Raw genomic sequence first — 17,235 nt, forward strand, 5'->3', positions numbered from 1 at the left:
TATTAGTCTGCGTGGCTTATTACCCTTCTTCCTCGTTTCCGCCCCTTAGTTTTTTTCTCCTTGGTTTGCTTGTTTGCATTGCATCCATCTACAACCCTGGCTTCCAATGCAAAAAGCTTGGTGCGTGCTGGCGATGATTTCATGTCTCTCTTCCTCGTTTGTGTTTTTGTGCGCTTCGTTTAGACAAAATTTCTGCTTAGAAAAGTTTCTTTTTCTTCTTTTTCTTCTTTTCCTTCTTTTTTTTTTTTGCTCTCTTTCTAGTTTCTAGGTCTGAGCATACGATCTATGTGTTGAAATATAGTTCAATTGAAATATTTACTCCTTATATTCTGGTTGGTCTTGTTTGAGTAGTACGTAATAACAAGTAATAGTAGCTTTGAATTGGTTTATATCTTGTCTTGGGTGCGTTCGGTGGCTATTAGTAAATAATGCTGAGTGCTTACACCTAGCTACTATTCTTTTATTTTAGGACGGAAGGACAACGTTACGGATTGGAAACGGAACTGGGATTTGATATGGACGTACAATCAGCCAAGTAAGCTTTCTAAACAGTGATGCTGTAGTGANTGATGAGATGATAGGATAAAGAAAACATTATTAAAGTAGAGGAGAAAAGTGGCCGTATCTGCCTATGTAATGGAACGAGAACAATGAGTCAATGCCCGCTTCACTGATGTAGTTTATCTTATGCCAAGATGTATGAATTCATAGACGCCTCAATTGGTGCAACAACGGCCGTGACTGTCTTTAGAGAAAATGAATGTTGTGGATATTTCATGCTCGGATGAGTAAATTGAGTTGGGCTGAAAAGGCCCGCTTATGCAGTATCTCATGTAGGGCTGATTCGCTATTACAACGAACGGCGCTTGTTCTTAGTTTCATCTTGGACCTCGTCCGTTACGATAACCGGGATTTTAACTTCGGGATCTGTGGTGTCCGGTGTCGGCTGGTCCGACCCGACTGTCTCTCCTTCCGGCGATGGGGTATCGCTCGCAGGGGCAGGGATCTCATCCGGCAGCTTGTCATCAGAACTGTTCTCCCCAGGGAGCGGCGTGGAAGTCTCCCCATCGCCTTTTGTATCGTCCGATGATATTGAGAGATCCCTTGCAAGCGATTTATTGATAGCTTCAAGGGAATCCGCCATGGGTGTCATTGGCCCATCATGACTGACACTGCTTCTGTCAGAGGCGGAAAGTGAGGTGCGTGAGTTCGAGTAACTTTGTGGTGGGAGGCCGAGAGCAGCTGCTACAGCAGCCTCTTCATCTGGAAGTTTTGATACGCTACTGTTTCGGCTCGAGGGGCCAGAGAATATATGGCTTCCCTGCCGTTCGCTCAATTCCAAAATATGGTTGTAGCTGCGTCTGTTGGGATCCGCCAGGCGTTTCTTCTTCTTTTTCTCCCGCTTGGGCGAAGGTCGAACCACGATCACAGGGATCGGGGATCGTTGCAAGCAATATTTCGAGACTGAACCAGGCAACAATCCTTGAACTCCGCTCAGGTTTTTGCCCCTCGTTCCCACAACCAAGACTGCGGGTTCATAGATTTTGATCTGCAATAAGTAAGCATACGCTGCGTATCACAAGCAAAGATGGACGAAAAGTTTACCATGCGTTGGATGATATCCTGCACCTTCCCAACAGCCAATTCCAAGACTAGACTAATCGCCTTTTCATTTTGACTGTTCTTCTGAATTACCTGCTCAAAAAGCCTTTCAGCCTCCTGGCGATATTTTCCGGCCTCGACCGCAGCATCGCTCGTGATGCTCGAATCTTTTTCGACGACTCGAAGACAGACGATTTCATCACCGTCGTCAACTAGCTCGTCAATAAGCCATTCGAGAGCAAAGTCGGAGTAATCGTTCTGATCAGTGCCACAGAGAAAAGTGCGGCTGCGGCGGGTAAGTTGATAGCCCTTGTGTTTGTAATTAAGGGTAAGAGAGAAGTCTGCTGCATCGGGGTTATCGAAAGTGTCAAATGAAACACCTCGTTCGTACGTCCTATAATACACATGCGTTGTTAGCATGTAGCATGGAAACGTAAAGCCTTGGCTTTCACAAGCTTACTGAGGTGGTGGGGGAGAATAAGTTCGCCCAGGGACTTTTAGTTCCTTGTCGTGGACCTCAGGTTGCGAGTTCTTCCGCCCAGTCGCGCTACCAGGGCGGGAAGGAGGCTGCGATTGGGGACCCCCAATGTTGAACTGTATCGATCTCCTATTATGAGGGCTATCGGCCATGCCGGTGCTTCCCGGGTGAAACGACTCTGAGATGCTGTTTGTTCGTCTGGGGACTTGTGCTACAGACCCGTCTTCCGAGTCGGGCGATGGATATGGAGACACTGACGCCATGAAGTGTCGTTGCTTCGGATGATAAGGAGCGGTAGATAGAGACGCGCGTGGGTTGAATGCGATCGACGATGCCAAGTTAATAAAATCAGATAAGTCAGTCAATCACACGGTTCAAAAGTGATGCGCGGCTCAACCGTCATGAAGCTTCTGGAGTTCTTCTGCCGGTCGTACGATGCAGGAGCCGCAGATCATGGTTTGCGATAACGCACGAGTTGGGCGAGAGTTGAAGAGATGCGATCGCTTGTTCTGTGGACTGATCGCGGCTTGCGTAGAAGAAAGAATCATAAATCCTTAGGCAAGAGGCGTGTAAGTGACGAGGGCTTTCATTCTTCGCCTCGAACGCCGGATGCAGAACCTCTTATCGGCACGACGGTCTCAGTGATGAGGAGACGATGGGCCTCGACGAGGGGCAATATGCATCGGGAAGGCGGTAGTTTCTGCGTTCACTGACGTGCTTAGGTAAGCTTATCAAGATGTAGTTACATAATTATTCAGCGCTCTTAGTTACGGTAACAAGTTATACTAAGTTATGCTAACTAACTATGACATTCAAGTCCTTCGAACTACTTTAGAAGAGTCTAAAGAGCTGGTGCTGTCAGACCTTGTAAAGATTGAAAGAACAGAATCGGTGAGCAATTCATTCAAATTTAATTAATCTCCCAGGACAGGACACATAAAACTAATTCTCATATATTCAAGCGCAAACCCAGCAGGCTCCGCAGTCCAACCATAAGCAGCACCAGCACCAGCAACAACGAATGCAGGCGATCGGTCATTGGGGTATTTTGCAAACGAGGAATAGGAAGCTTAGTTAAACTCCGACTCAACGAGCGGGTGTAGACAGGTAATCTCTTCGGGAAGATCTGTTTGTAACTGTCTAGCTCGCTGTAGAATGAGCTGTGACACTTCTTTTGCTATGGGAAATCGATAGGACAGCGTATGAAGTGCAGTATAAGAGTTGATGAAGTGTGCTTTACTTTCCGCGTTGTCTAAGTCGGATATCAATATAGATAATGCAACATCCGCATAGCGTATGTAGATGAACGGCATGTACATCACAGACCAACGTGAAACAAATATCTCTAATAGAGAGCAAATTGTGCGAGCAGAGAATATTCGAGTTGCTTTGGCGTCGTGCCTAGAAGCACCTACGGCATTCTGACTCAAGGTATCTATGCCTGCAAATATTGTTATAACGGCACTATGATATCTTAGGCTAGTAGGGAAGCATGGTCAGCAGGGCAAGAATAAGAAGGTACCCATGAGATATTTTTACTCACTGCATATCGAGTATTGCTGGAATTGGCGCACTTTCCAGTAGACCGACTTGTGCTAGACATACAGGGAGCTCTAGAGCCCACTGCGTCAAGCGCTGGTGAAAAGTATCCGCCATCTCCTCATTTGTGGAGCAAATCTGTTCTATACTTTGAAATGGGTTGTTCGATATCTCCCAGAGGATCAATTGTAATTTCAAAAGTTCGGTGCTAACACAGTTCGAGTGTGCTGGGACTGATATTGGCACTATCATAGTTTCATATTCTGGCGTGGCATATGGGCACCACATGTCTTCCGGATTATGGTCCTGGGGCAGTAACCTAGATGTAGTTGGCTTTGGCATTATAGATGGTTTGTGCATGCTGAAAAATCCGACACTGTCTGCGAGTTAGTTACCTTCAAAAAGCCTTTCTTAGTTTTACTTACGAGGGCACGCTGATTGCACCAGTAATTGCAATATCAAGAGCGCGAGTAAGCTCCTGGGATTCCTGATCGTCTTCCCTCATGGTGGCATTTCGTCGAGCCGTGAGCTCTCGGGAACAGTCCGCAATCTCCACTAGGTACTGCCAACCGAGCATATGCTTGCCCATAATCCATGTACTATATCTCTGGATTAGCGTTGATTTATAGAGACAGAGGATACATATGCGTACCACAGGTAAAGCTCACAACGGCCCTGGAAGCTTGTGAGAGAAAGCCCCCCCTCTTCCTGGACTAGTAGCCGTCTGGCCTCATTATAAAACTCCGATCTTCCAGGAAGAGTAGCATCAAAAGTAAAGCTGCTTTCGGAATGGTCACAATAACACTATAATATTTTAGTTAACAAACATTCATAGCGCCTATTTACCCTCCCTATAGGATCGGGGTGTCTCTTACACAAGCAACTGCTAGGAGAGCGTTTACAAGAAATGGGGAGCAGAACTGGGAGTTTGTGTTCGCACTCTGCATGTCTCTGATGAAAATGTCGCGATCAATCCACTTTTGCACGGAGGAATTCCAAGTGAAATAGAGAGATACCAGATGAGAAACATAGTTGCTGTCATCTGTGACAGATGTCCATGGAAATGCCGGTACATTGTAGAGGGGGTTGCTGAATTTCTACAGGGTATTTGAGCAAGAGGCAACTAGTATGAAATATTTCCGCACACAGAAACGAGACGGTCCTCTTACCGGCTGCTGAACATGTTCTCCCTCGCGCAGTGGCGAGTCCTGAGTCAAAAACTGCCGGATTTCGTCTAATGAAGCATCACTTCGGATGAGGTTCAATAGTCTTGCGGCATCTTCCTGGTTCTCGTCGCGAATACTCTCCACCAATCTCAAAAGCAGGGTACGATCTTGTTCCAATGCGTCCAACCTACGCTCTAGGGCACCCTTCCGGCGTCGGTCACTATCCTCATCGATGATACAGGGAGTATTGTGGCGGCGGCAACGTTCGCACGGTGGGGGGAGTCCAATACACTAGTAGACGGTCAATGAAGGGAGTTATAATCAAGGAAGAGAAGAGCATTTGCCTTTGATTTGCGTTTCCGGCACTCGGTGCAAGCCAGCGAAGCCTTCTTAACACGAGGCCGGACGGTACTCCCAACCGGGGGTGGGACAACAGACGGCACAGGCAGGAGGGGCCTCTCAGAGGGGTGTGATGACATGGATACTGTGATGCCCGGGGGGCAGGCTACGTCGGCATAGTTTTGCAGGATGATATAGATAGCTACCCTATTATGTCGTGTGGGTCGTAGCTAGCAAGATCCATGGTCCGTGGGAGATATCGGGAAGCAACACCTGGAGGGCAAATGAACTCACCAACCTGTGGGAAGCATTTTAAGACGAGAAAAGTTACCTAAGCTGAGCTAGTCCTGTGTCGGTCGCAGGCCAGCAGCCCAAGTACAGTAAGGCGCCAGGAGCGAAAGGCCTGCTGGTGGAACCTGGGGAGGTGGGCTCAGCGCGGATAAGGTATCCGTTCGATTCTATTGTTCGAGTGTTGATGGTCTGCTCCACCCAGCCTTAGAACAGTCCTGTCAACATTCAACATTCAAGGATAAGTGGAACGGAAGGGGTATGAGGAGCAACGACCCGACAGCCATTGATGGGCCGCAGCAAGACCTGGTTAGTAGGGCGAGGTACATTTGTTTCCTCGCGCGCCTCCTCGGTATCCTCTCTGCCCACCTCCAACATCTCTCTTTCCCCAGTGCCCGTCCTGAGTCACGGTTAACACCAATGGCACCAGAATCGACTTTCTGACACGATAAGTTCCCTCACCGGCTGGAGCATAAGCAGCGATGACTCGTCCAGCTCCCGTCTAATCTTCAAGGAGAAAGGCGACCAATGCTTGTATTTCTTGCAGGACTGCCAGGACAAAGGTTCCTTACATGGGCCGTAATCTTCACAGCGAGAATGGAAAAGACTCCTGAGTTGCTTGAGATACACGGGGAAGTAAGCCGGGCCCAAAGGACAACAACTAGGAAGGTATATCGCAGAGACGTGGAACCATCTCTTTTTCACCTGGATCAACCGTGAACCGAGATCTAAATTCCGGTGATGTTAACTCGACCGCTTGTTCCCCGTTCCTTGTCAATGCCATCCCCGTGGGAGCTTGTGTTGGTACCTTTTAAACTCTCCCTGGAGGAAGTCTATTGATGTGGGCCCGCTTAGTTTACTCTGATTATCCCGAAGCGTACGCAACATCTGGAGATTTGACCACAAACTCCGAGCGCTTTTGGAGAGAGGCCAAACGACTCATGGATTTCCGAAGAAGACAGAGTCCATTGTCAAACTCTTCAAGCGGTTCCAGCGGCGCTTGTGGCGGCCTGAAGATCGTCGGCGTTTCGGCAGTAAGATGAACATATTCTTGAAGCCTGGAAAATAGAAAATCTCTTGGAAGTCTGGGGACGATTTTACTTTAGCGGTCCAAGCAGCTTCGTCCGCCGGTGAGAGGGAGGAGTAGGGCGTTTTCAACAGTGTGCTAGACTTAAATGCCAAACATCACGAAGTCCCTCTCAGGGTTATGATATTCTCCAGGGCACCAGCTTTCCGTATCGACTCGCCCGGCGACGTTGACACCCGGGGTCTAAACTAGCTCAGGCTACCGGATGTGCAGGTGGTGGAGCAAGCGGGACGAGACTAGACACTGGACGGACAGTTTAATAAACACCGTACTGCCAGCTTAGGCTGCCTAGCAATAGCTGGTGCAGACTGAGGCTGGTGAGAATTGTGGGAGGAATCGCGGGGATAACAGCCCTATAGTAAAAGCAATTATGATAGCACTGGCAGCTCCTCCAAGCTTTATGGCAGGGCGGTTGGTAAAGCTTAGCAATAGCCCGCGCCCTCTGGATACTTTCATCCTCCCACAATCCAAGACATCATCTCCACACTCCAAATCACGGTCTCGTTACTAAGGATTCTAGGCTCATTCAGAGACTCTGTCGTTCACTGGTGGGCGTTGACGGCCTCCAGGCATCCTGTCAGCCGAATGCATTGTCCTGTGGGGACCAGGGCCTATCTCCACGATTCCCACAATTGCTTCATTTCTCTGTGATCCTGTGGCCCCTATTCCCACAGAATCCATTGGCCCGATACGGACTGTCCCGCGACGTGGTCACTAATCGGCTTGGAGAAAGCATTGCGCGGACTCGTTTGCTTCTCTTAGCTCTTATACATTTTTACTAGCACGATAGTTATTGTATCTGACGCCACAGAGATTTGGGTATATCTATCACTCCCCCTTTCTCTATCCGGGGCTGGTGGACCTTCCTTACCCCAGATCAACCGTTTCTGATCTTCCCCATCTCCCCCAGCATATCTTCTGCACCCTTCTTTTATCCACGGACTCTCGTAATACAAGATGGCGTCCGAAATAAGAAAGGCTCCATCTCATTCGCCTCCCATCAGCAAGCATGATCCGAATTCAGAGAAGGATTGCAGTGAATTTCTCGAAGACTCAGAGAACCAAGTCGAAGTTTCTGCATCTGAATTAGCTGCTTCAAGTCTATCCGAGGCCCATCGCGAATATCTTCTGCAGCGTCATGGAACGTTGGATTTGGATCCTCTTCCAAGTGCGTTTCACGCTGATCCATACAACTGGCCAAGATGGAAGGTATGTTCATAATCCTTGGATGTTTGACACACTGTTAACCTATGCTCGGTTGTTCATAGAAAACTGCAAACCTCATTCTTGTCGCCTTTCACGCATGGATGTCCACTTTCACGGCCTCTATTATTCCCGCGTACGAGGACATATCTATCGACCTTGGAGTGTCTATCCAGAGAGCTAGCTACCTCACCTCTCTCCAGATTGCTATCCTGGGAGGCGCACCCCTATTCTGGAAACCGCTGTCTAATCGATACGGCCGTCGCCCGATATTCCTACTGTCGACCATTCTGAGTTTAGTCTGCAATGTTGGTTGCGCGAAAAGTCCAGACTATGCGTCAATGGCAGCATGCAGAGCATTGACTGCGTTTTTCATCTCACCGGCAGCAGCTATTGGGAGTGCAGTTGTAACAGAAACGTTTTTCAAAAAGGAACGAGGTCGATATCTGGGAATCTGGACGTTGATGGTCACTCTAGGAGTCCCAGTTGGTAAGTCTCCTGGCCTACCATTCTCAACCCTCATTTGCTAATATTGAGTTATCGCAGGTCCTTTGATCTTTGGGTTCGTCGCAAATCGCGCAGGATACCGCTGGATATTCTGGGTCCTTGCAATAACCAATGGAGTACAGTTCATCCTGTATATCCTTTTCGGCGCCGAAACCCGTTTTGTCAGCGGTAATCAAGACAACTCGTCATCAAGTTTCCGCAGCCAATACCTCTCGTTTCGCCGAATAGATCCCACGCCGCTGAAGTTCAGCGAATTCTACCACCCTCTCACGCTGGTCATCCGCCCGACAGTTTTCATTCCCGCATTTGCTTATGCCATGGTCTTCTTGTTCGGCAGTGTTTTGATCACCGTTGAAGTTCCTCAGCTCTTACAAGAGAAATTCGAATTAAACGCAGAACAACTCGGGCTCCAGTTTCTCGGTGTCATAATCGGCACTATCCTAGGCGAACAAATCGGAGGCTCCATGTCCGATGCTTGGATGAATCGTCGCACGCGGAAGCTCCAAGCAAGGCCAGAACCAGAGTTTCGTCTCTGGCTTAGCTATCCCGGTGTTATCCTAGCTATAGTTGGTGTTATAGTGTTCTTGGTCCGCACACAGCAGGCTCCAGAAGGCCATTGGCAAGTTTCACCAATTGTCGGCACTGCCATCGCAGCGTTCGGCAACCAACTTGTCACCACGGTAATGGTCACATATGCCGTTGATTCCTACCCCCAAGACTCCGGTAGTGTTGGAGTGTTTGTTACATTCGTTCGACAGGTATGGGGGTTTATCGGACCGTTTTGGTATGAACCCCTTCTTTTCCATGTACTGCGAAGTGTACATGTGGGTGTGTGGCTAACTCGCCGCTAGGTTCCCTGATATGTTCAGCAACGTCGGTGTTGCTGCGAGCTCGGGTGTTGCTGCCGCTCTTATGTTCGTATTTAGCTTTTTGCTGATTATTCCTGTTCATGTTTTTGGGGCGAAGTGGCGTTAATACGACGGCACTGGGTAACTGTGGTCAAGTATATATCAGTGCAGTTTCCTTATCGTTGTTCGGCACATGACAAGCTGTTGAAAGACAACCGCTGCACTTCCACCGAAGCCCATATATGAATCAGAGACTAGTTGTCAATATTGGATTTGTTTAATTGACCATACAGAAATCTCGGCGAATAGCAGAATCTCGGGCTTGCGGGGACCGAGATAACAGCGGGAAATAAGCATAAATTATCCGAAGCAGGACTGTACTCCGTAGTGGGGTAATCGAGAAATGGCCCATTTGCTTCATCCATTACCCGGCTTCCTTCTAATAATTAAAGTATTGACTCCATGTCGCTCCTAACCTTACGTCCCACGCAGCCCAGCGAAACTGCAAAATAGAAACTGTGCCCCGCCGAATTGGGAGTCAATACTGTCAACAGACTGTGGACGGGGCCAGTGGTGAAATCAGACAGGAAGCTTGTGTCAATCTTAGCGCGGAAGAGAGTCGCGACGTTTATCCACCTATAGACCGGCCCAGTTCTCATATAAACTATCTTCTTCCTCCAGGCCGAAACTGCTCGGCCACCAACTTGCACACAAACAAATTCCATTGTTTCTGAATCCAAGTCTTACAAACGCGCACGCACACACTCGCCATGTCGCCCGCCGATGAGGACATGTTGTACAAGCCCTACGATCAGTTTATTCTCTTCGGAGACTCGATCACCCAGATGTCTTCGAACCAGGAGCAAGGGTTTGGGTTCCAGCCCGCATTGCAGGATGGTTAGTGGTTCTCTTACGGTCTGCTCGTGGGTGGGCTCGCTAACGCTGTGGTAGCTTACTCGAGGGTCTTGGATGTAATCAATCGCGGATTCGGGTGCGTTTTACTTATTTCGTCCTCCACTATATGATGAGTGTTTGAAACGGGAGCACGACGGTGATGGTTCCACTGACGAAATCCCCCGGGTCATCTCTGCAGCGGGTATACCACCGCGCATGCTGTCAAGGTGTTTCCAAAGTTCTTCCCGAGACCGGAGACAGCCTCTGTTCGGTTTCTGGTAATACTGAGCTCGATAGACCCCTTCATATGAGAAATGGTGTCCGAGCTAGCTAACATCTATTGTAGACTATCTGGTTCGGGGCGAACGATTCATCGCTCCTCGAATCTAACAACAAACAGCATATCCCATTAGACGTCTACAAGAAGAACTTGGCTTGGATTGTTCAACACCCTGCAACGTTGGGCCAGCAGCCGCGCATCCTGATTATTGCACCGACACCCATTAATGAATACCAGCTGCAAGGATTCGATGAGGAAAAGGGGAACGTTCACCCCACGCGGACAAACAGGCGCACGAGGGAGTATGCAAAGGCTGCGCGCGAGGTCGGAGACTCTCTGAATGTTCCAGTTGTTGACCTATGGGCGGCTTTCATGACGGCCGTCGGTTGGAAGGAGGGGCAGCCTCTTATTGGGTCTAGGGAAGCACCGAATGATGAGAAGTTCGCAGGTTTATTCACGGATGGTTCGTGGTTCCCCTCCCCCTCCGACTCGCGCTTGTGAAGTGGAGCGGGAAACTAACTTGAACATGAAGGGCTACATCTGACGGCAGATGGTTACCGTATTGTATACGACGAGGTTATCAAGGCTATTCAAACAAATTGGCCTGACCAAGCACCAGGGAAGCTTCCTCAAGTGTTCCCGCCGTGGATGGAGGCTCCGAAATGATCGGGTGGCTGTGGGGGAAACTCTGCTGCAGATGGCATTTAGTTAAAACTGGGTTAGAAATATTCAAAGATTGTGAATCTAAAGGAGAATATCCACGAGTTAAAGATAGAATTCAAAAGCGGTCTAGAATTGGATTACTTCCGCCAAGGCTGTGATGTAGTGTCGTCGATGTTACGATCCCCTCACGATTTCTTGTCCAACATCCACTCCGTGTGGCCTCTTGTCCTTTTCCTAATTTCTCAATCGTCCACTTTTTTTAATATCGGCGCTTAAATTATTACTTTAATCTATAGGCGACTGGCACTTACCTTCCCTCGAATTTGAATCAACTCCCCGCGGAACAAATTCGCTCTTACTCCCCTCCCTTCGAAACCGTCGGAAGAGCAGCCTCCTAGCTCCAGCCCGTGTCAAGTTTCAGCGTCCCAAAATACTCCGGACCCCAGAGACCATCTTCCCATCCTCACATTCGGGTACTACTGCCCCAGTTCGCCGCTTTTGAACTGGACGCTTGTATACCTAGTTACGCACGCTAAGCCGCTTCTCCGCTCCGAGCCACTGCCTTTCGTCTTCGCCTTCGCATACCCTTCATTGACCGTTTCAAGCCTTTTCTCATTTCCATACACCGTTTTCCAATTCAACCTCGTTTCTATAATACCTTCGCACTCCAACTATTCATAGGTTGATATCTTGAGAAGATTACCACATACCTGCTCATAGTATTTCGGGTGGACGGCCATTGGGCCGTCTCACAGTGTACGAGGGCGGAGGAGTTTCAGCGGTAACGTGGCCTGGCTAGAAGTGAGGGTCAAACGAAAAGGTATTTGGTGTCGAAAGCAACACTGGTGCTTTCTGGGATTGGTGTGTATGTCTTTTTCTCAACATACTGGGTGAGACTTCATCAGGCCACTCTTTGCTCAACGTCTTCGAGTGATTTGCCCTCTCCTCTTGCAACGCTAGACCTACTTCTTCTTGTTCCTCTCCTCCGCTTCAACCCGGATAATGGATGCGCAGTATCCCTTTGCTTCACGCGATGATATCTGGCGCGTTTTTGAAGAGTTGAAAGATCTCCACGCCGCACAGTTTGAGCAGGCGGAACGGATTGCCAGACTTGAACGCCGAAGGGACGAGGATGCAAGGTTGAAAAGTGTCTGGGGCCCTTTATCACCTTTTCCGAGCTCTGTAGGCGGTACAGTACCAACAGGTATGGTGTTGGTGCATGTTGCTCGTCCTGTTTTCTGAGTCTTCGCTAATCATATATCTTATTGCCACAGAACCCGTTTTCCCATCCACTGCCGATACTTTCAAGGGCTTCGATCAGGGACAACACCACGGCATGGGTGCCATGGGTCTGGATACTGAAGATGAACCAAGACGGGGAACGTCAAGGGCAAATAGTGTTCGGTTTGACGAAAGTGCCATCCACGGGTATTACGGGCAAGCCAACAGGTCAAGTAGTGAGCTTCCAATACGAACCGGGAGCGGAATGGGGAGCCTTCCTCTAAGTGAGCGATCTCTGTCACATCGGTCAGATGGGAGGCAAAGCTCGTCGGGACATTCTCATCACTCTGCTCGGACCAACAGCCTGGGGTTAGAAACAACTAACAGGATGATGAGTTCAATAATGAGTGACTCGCCTCTCATTCCTCCCCCAGGCCTATTCCTCTTAGGGCCAGTCCCAGCGATTATTCGGTGTTGGATGACCACAAATTTCTCTAACGATTCACTTCTTTATGCGGCGGTGTGCAGCGGTTCGTACAAGTCTTGCCTGGGCTACCCCATGGTTCAAAAGCTAGGTCTTGAGGACCAGCTGGTGCAGGAAGTGGACTCGCAGTATATCAAGCTCCCAGTGTACCTTCCCGAAGCTAGCGTGCACCAGGCGTCATCGCGCTCCAGTAGCCCTACGCCCCAAGTTCCTACATTATCAATTCGTTTTCTTGTTCATCATGTCGACCCCGGTGACAACTCCGTCCAGATCATTCTTGGCAGTGATATACTCCGTGCCCATAACGCCGACATTCTGTTCTCGCAAGACAAGATCATTATGGTCGATGATGATAGAAATAAGGTTTCAATCCCTCTGGTACGACCCGAAAGTGACTCTGTCTTTAAAAGTCTACATACGACTTCAGGAGACATGAGCTCAGGAGACATATCTCGAGCGTCACTCGATTTGAAGGGTGATCGTACTGATGTAGATAATCCCCCTGTTGCTGGTGTCATTGGGAAACCTATTCAGCTTCCTCAACAGGCTCCTCCAGCGCCCCCTTCAGGTCGAGATTTTGCCGCAGAACTCAGGGATAGCCAAGCCACGCGGACTTCGGATGACTTGGAGCACGGCAAGGAGAACGGTGGGAACCAGGCACCGGTCAAGGCTACTATATCGGTTGATACGCAAGCAAGTGGTGTCTCAAAGGCGGAGCCAGCTGGGGTATGGGGCTCGTGGAAACGCGACACAAAAACTGATCAGAGTGCCCCTGGAGCGGGGAAACCCTCTCGACCGCGTACGATGAAGGTGCTGCGGCCCTCCAAACCGTCAAACCGGTCTGTCTCGGCTACGGCCCCTGGTAGCTTCAGCAGTGAGGCTACTGGTCCTTCATCAGCAGTAACGTCGCCCGATGGTAGTCGAACGGGAAAGCCACTCACTCCCAATCCGATTGGAGGTGCCTCGGCCTTCCCGTGGCTTAATTCGTCTTGAGTTCCCCAACGGAATCTAGGCATGCTCTGATTGAAATATATCAAGGCATGATCTTTCTCTCTGACGAAGTAACCTCCGTGATGACTTTCATTGAAAAATCCTGGGCTACGTACAAAAGTTTTTTGGATGAAGACGCTCTGTCTATGTAATTAGATTACGTTTTCATACTATATGGTAGCAGGCTTCTTAATGTAGCAATACACCCATGACAAGTCACGATCACTTATAACTCCCATATTAAATCTTCGAAAGCTTTTCCAATGCTTCCTTGGTCTCGTCCTTCGTCTCCTTCACAAGCCCGGTGATCATCTTGAAATTCTTGTCACCGGCATCCGCCAGAATCTCAAACAGGAGACTCTCACTCGTCGTCACAATTGCCCCCGCATCCCGAAGCCTCGCTAGTGCAATGCCTCTCTCCTCGGGATTAACGCTGCTCACTCCATCAACAAGAATATACACCCGATGACCCTTCTCCAACAGGTCCAGCGTTGTCTGCGTCACACAGATATGCGTTTCAATTCCCACAATGATGGCATCGATTGGCGTCTCACCCTTAGCAGGAACCGGAAGCAACTTCTCAATTTCCGGCGTGATCATCGAGAATAAAGTCTTGTCAACGTCGGCACGCACATTAGCGCCCTGCAGGTGCTCTTGCAACTTGGGGACGGTGGGGCCGAGGCGCCCCCGATTCTGGGTCGTGATGTACGTCGGGATGTTGAGCGTGTTTGTCGCGCGCAGGAGTTTGGTTGTTGTTGTTACGCTATAGGGTTTGGTGAGGTCGGTTAGTAGGTAATCGATTGTCCCGGTCAAGGGTGGTGGTGGGGTGGCGGGGCAGGGGCGCACATTTTTGGGAATTCGAAGATCGCCTTTTCGAACTTTTCTTGCATGTCGCAGACACTGTTGATTGATGATTTGTTAGTACTGCGGATAATATATTAATAGTAAAATATATATGGGCAGTGGCGTACAAGACCGCTGGGTTGCCTGGGATGTTTCGCGGTTAGTGGGGGATTTGTTATTCATCGAGTGATTGGAATGAGGGCGTACGGATGCGACAGGCTCTAGAAACGGCTGCCATTTTGTATGTTCGATGTGGTATATACGATAATTGTTCGCTGGACAGATTGTTGGAAAGGAGAAGAAGTCAAAAAAGGCACTGAGGACGGATTATTTCGGAGAAGATACGCGGGGACATGCGGGGAAGATACAGAGCTTGAGGCCTGACAAATAAGGCTTTCGGCAGTTACTTATTCAACGCACGTGACAGACCTCACGGAGTTTGCTCGGAGACAATGGACAAAAATGGCCTGAGGTCTCAGTCCCGAGCCCGAGGCTCCCGGGTCGCTGCCTTGCTGCCTAGCTCAACAGCGTGGGGTCTTTTGCTTTTTTTTCATCCTGACTAAGAAAGAAAGACTGGTGCTTGGCACAACGGTCGGTTCCTTTTCTTGATCCTGGCTTTCTTTCTCCCTCTCTCTTCCTTCTCTTTTCTCACCACCATTTTCAACTTCACATATCAGTTTCATCTGTTGTCATCAGCTTTGGACTCTGTTCCATTGTCAAACTTCGCTGTTGGAGCTGTCGAATTTGCGTTTAAAGGTTTTTCAGCCCCTAAATACTCTGGTTAGTACTGCACAGTTCGCCTGTCAGCTCTACATCGTCAACCAAGCGTCACAAGGAGTCTGACCGTTCGCCTACTTCGCTTTTTTTTCCAGCAGAACCACACGTTGGTTTGTCTCTCTCCCCGCCAGAGAAAGCCACAGAAAGAGATACCGAGAAGTTGTCTATGTATTCGTCCTGCGTCAGAGATTTCGACCACCACCTGCCGCTCAAGCTGCATACGTTTCGCTCTATATCGAAACCTTGTAGTTACTACTCGAAGTCTTGTGGCTGAAACACCCTAAAGGGCCGCCTTCTTCGCTATTCTAGTCGTCCTGCCTAGAAAACCGCCACCATTTCACCAACAAAAATTCGAGTGACTCGCGGCGTATGTCTTGTTTCTTGAAGATATCCCCCGTCCTGGTTCCCTCCGCTTCTTATCTTGTCCGTCGACTTTCTGAATCCGTCTGAAAAATAAAAATTTATTCTGTCTACAACCGTCATCATGGCACCCAACAACATCAACATTCGTCGGGATGTCACCGACCCCTTCTACCGTTACAAGATGGAGCCCTTGCAATCTAAAATCGAAGGCAAGGGAAACGGTATTAAGACCGTGGTCGTCAACCTAAACTCGGTGGCTGGTTCTTTGAGCCGTCCTCCAGCCTACGTCATCAAGTACTTTGGGTTTGAACTTGGTGCGCAAGCCAATGCTAAGCCTACTGATGACCGCTGGATTATCAACGGTGCCCATGATGCCAGAAAACTTCAAGACTATCTTGACGGATTCATTTCCAAGTTCGTTCTCTGCAAAAAATGCAAGAACCCTGAAACCGACGTCATCATCAAGGACGAGAAAATCATTTTGGACTGTAAAGCTTGTGGGCAGCGCTCGGACGTTGACCCCCGCCTCAAGCTAAGCACCTTCATTGTCCGAAACAACGCCTCAGGCAAGGGAGGGAAAAGGGACAAGGCTGCCAAGAAGGCTCGCCGTGAACGGAACAAGGAGAAGGACTCTGCAGCCAACGGAGAGAATGGTAGCCCAGGTGATAGCAACTCGGATAATGGCGATGAGAATGGCGATGTCGCTCTGGAAGCCAACAGCGACGATGAGCTTACACGTGCGGCCCAGGATATCGAAGCGGATGATGGAGTTGAGGACGACAATTGGGCTGTCGACGTCTCGGAAGAAGCCGTGAAGGCCCGTGCCAAAGAACTTCCTGATGACTTGAAGCGTGCTCTTGCCCTTGATGATGGAGACGACGAGGGTGCCGAAGGTCCTTCGGTTTACGATGAACTGGGCAGCTGGATTATCAGCACTTCCGGTGAGAAGGGTGGGGTCTCGAAGGTCGAAGATGTGGAAATCTACTTGAAGGCCAAGGAGCTCGGTATCGAGTCCAAGCACAGGACCCTGGCGGTTCTTGCTCAGACCATCTTCGATGAGAACATCGCCAAGCAAATCGAAGACCGCTCCCTTATGCTTAAGAAGCTGATCACTTCTGAGCGCCACGAGAAGGCCTTCCTTGGCGGTACCGAGCGTTTCGTCGGCAAGGAACACCCTGAGCTTATTTCCAAGGTTCCCGCTATTCTGCTCGGTTACTACCAGAATGACCTCGTTTCGGAGGAGACCCTCAAGGCCTGGTGCTCGAAAGCCAGCAAGAAGTACGTAGACATCCAGACCAGCAAGAAGGTCCGCAAGGCTGCCGAACCTTTCCTCCAATGGCTCGAGAGCGCCGAGAGTGACGATGAGAGCGAGGATGACGAGTAGATCGTCGAGCGCGCAGAAATCCCATTGCTCAAGGAACTTCAGGTTTTGATACTGCGACTTCTTCAGACTCCAACTACTGTCACTCGTTCTAGCTTGTTCGCCCAGACTGCCAGATTTGAGATTTGAATTGTTGTTTCTCCTATTCTAGAGCTAGCTTAACAGAATGACCTTATTGGTCGTAATTTTAGCCCTGAATAGGAATATCTCTGCTCTCTAGGCACCTTACCAATTACTCATCTTCCTTAATTCTAAGCAACCACTGTACGATTACGTAGTCAC

General features: G+C 49.3%; 8 protein-coding genes across 8 annotated transcripts; 4 read left to right on the forward strand and 4 right to left on the reverse strand.

Annotated features, from left to right (window-relative positions):
• Positions 1 to 400: 400 nt before the first annotated feature.
• ASPSYDRAFT_202324 (universal stress protein) lies at positions 401 to 2,739 on the reverse strand. The gene is made up of 3 exons (XM_040843815.1): positions 2,063 to 2,739; positions 1,606 to 1,996; positions 401 to 1,549 (listed from the first exon to the last, which is right to left on the reverse strand). The coding sequence occupies exons 1-3, from the start codon at positions 2,341 to 2,343 to the stop codon at positions 851 to 853; spliced, it is 1,371 nt and encodes a 456-aa protein (XP_040702556.1). The 5' UTR covers positions 2,344 to 2,739; the 3' UTR covers positions 401 to 850.
• ASPSYDRAFT_45145 (uncharacterized protein) lies at positions 2,678 to 3,313 on the reverse strand. The gene is made up of 3 exons (XM_040846982.1): positions 3,043 to 3,313; positions 2,898 to 2,971; positions 2,678 to 2,802 (listed from the first exon to the last, which is right to left on the reverse strand). Exons 1-3 carry the CDS (start codon positions 3,117 to 3,119, stop codon positions 2,702 to 2,704), a joined length of 252 nt encoding a protein of 83 aa, XP_040702557.1. The 5' UTR covers positions 3,120 to 3,313; the 3' UTR covers positions 2,678 to 2,701.
• ASPSYDRAFT_57978 (uncharacterized protein) lies at positions 3,151 to 5,264 on the reverse strand (the record flags this gene model as incomplete). Its single annotated transcript, XM_040849460.1, has 7 exons — positions 3,151 to 3,559; positions 3,624 to 3,995; positions 4,045 to 4,218; positions 4,275 to 4,423; positions 4,495 to 4,716; positions 4,789 to 5,076; positions 5,181 to 5,264. 7 exons carry the CDS (start codon positions 5,262 to 5,264, stop codon positions 3,151 to 3,153), a joined length of 1,698 nt encoding a protein of 565 aa, XP_040702558.1.
• A 2,192-nt stretch (positions 5,265 to 7,456) lies between these two features.
• On the forward strand, positions 7,457 to 9,184 carry ASPSYDRAFT_31396 (putative MFS transporter; the record flags this gene model as incomplete). The annotated part of the gene is made up of 4 exons (XM_040844869.1): positions 7,457 to 7,708; positions 7,768 to 8,191; positions 8,249 to 8,993; positions 9,061 to 9,184. 4 exons carry the CDS (start codon positions 7,457 to 7,459, stop codon positions 9,182 to 9,184), a joined length of 1,545 nt encoding a protein of 514 aa, XP_040702559.1.
• A 300-nt stretch (positions 9,185 to 9,484) lies between these two features.
• ASPSYDRAFT_45152 (SGNH/GDSL hydrolase family protein) lies at positions 9,485 to 10,933 on the forward strand. The gene is made up of 5 exons (XM_040846983.1): positions 9,485 to 9,954; positions 10,009 to 10,048; positions 10,151 to 10,229; positions 10,298 to 10,694; positions 10,764 to 10,933. Exons 1-5 carry the CDS (start codon positions 9,828 to 9,830, stop codon positions 10,895 to 10,897), a joined length of 777 nt encoding a protein of 258 aa, XP_040702560.1. The 5' UTR covers positions 9,485 to 9,827; the 3' UTR covers positions 10,898 to 10,933.
• A 963-nt stretch (positions 10,934 to 11,896) lies between these two features.
• On the forward strand, positions 11,897 to 13,592 carry ASPSYDRAFT_31398 (uncharacterized protein; the record flags this gene model as incomplete). Its single annotated transcript, XM_040844870.1, has 2 exons — positions 11,897 to 12,098; positions 12,169 to 13,592. The coding sequence occupies 2 exons, from the start codon at positions 11,897 to 11,899 to the stop codon at positions 13,590 to 13,592; spliced, it is 1,626 nt and encodes a 541-aa protein (XP_040702561.1).
• Positions 13,593 to 13,829: 237 nt separating this feature from the next.
• On the reverse strand, positions 13,830 to 14,670 carry ASPSYDRAFT_151140 (putative isochorismatase family hydrolase; the record flags this gene model as incomplete). Its single annotated transcript, XM_040842073.1, has 4 exons — positions 13,830 to 14,352; positions 14,436 to 14,489; positions 14,561 to 14,576; positions 14,640 to 14,670. 4 exons carry the CDS (start codon positions 14,668 to 14,670, stop codon positions 13,830 to 13,832), a joined length of 624 nt encoding a protein of 207 aa, XP_040702562.1.
• A 1,023-nt stretch (positions 14,671 to 15,693) lies between these two features.
• Positions 15,694 to 16,956, forward strand: ASPSYDRAFT_151615 (translation initiation factor eIF5; the record flags this gene model as incomplete). The annotated part of the gene is made up of 1 exon (XM_040842113.1): positions 15,694 to 16,956. The coding sequence occupies one exon, from the start codon at positions 15,694 to 15,696 to the stop codon at positions 16,954 to 16,956; it is 1,263 nt and encodes a 420-aa protein (XP_040702563.1).
• Positions 16,957 to 17,235: the final 279 nt, after the last annotated feature.

Source organism: Aspergillus sydowii (assembly GCF_001890705.1).
Source record: "Aspergillus sydowii CBS 593.65 unplaced genomic scaffold ASPSYscaffold_5, whole genome shotgun sequence".
Lineage (NCBI taxonomy): Eukaryota > Fungi > Ascomycota > Eurotiomycetes > Eurotiales > Aspergillaceae > Aspergillus > Aspergillus sydowii.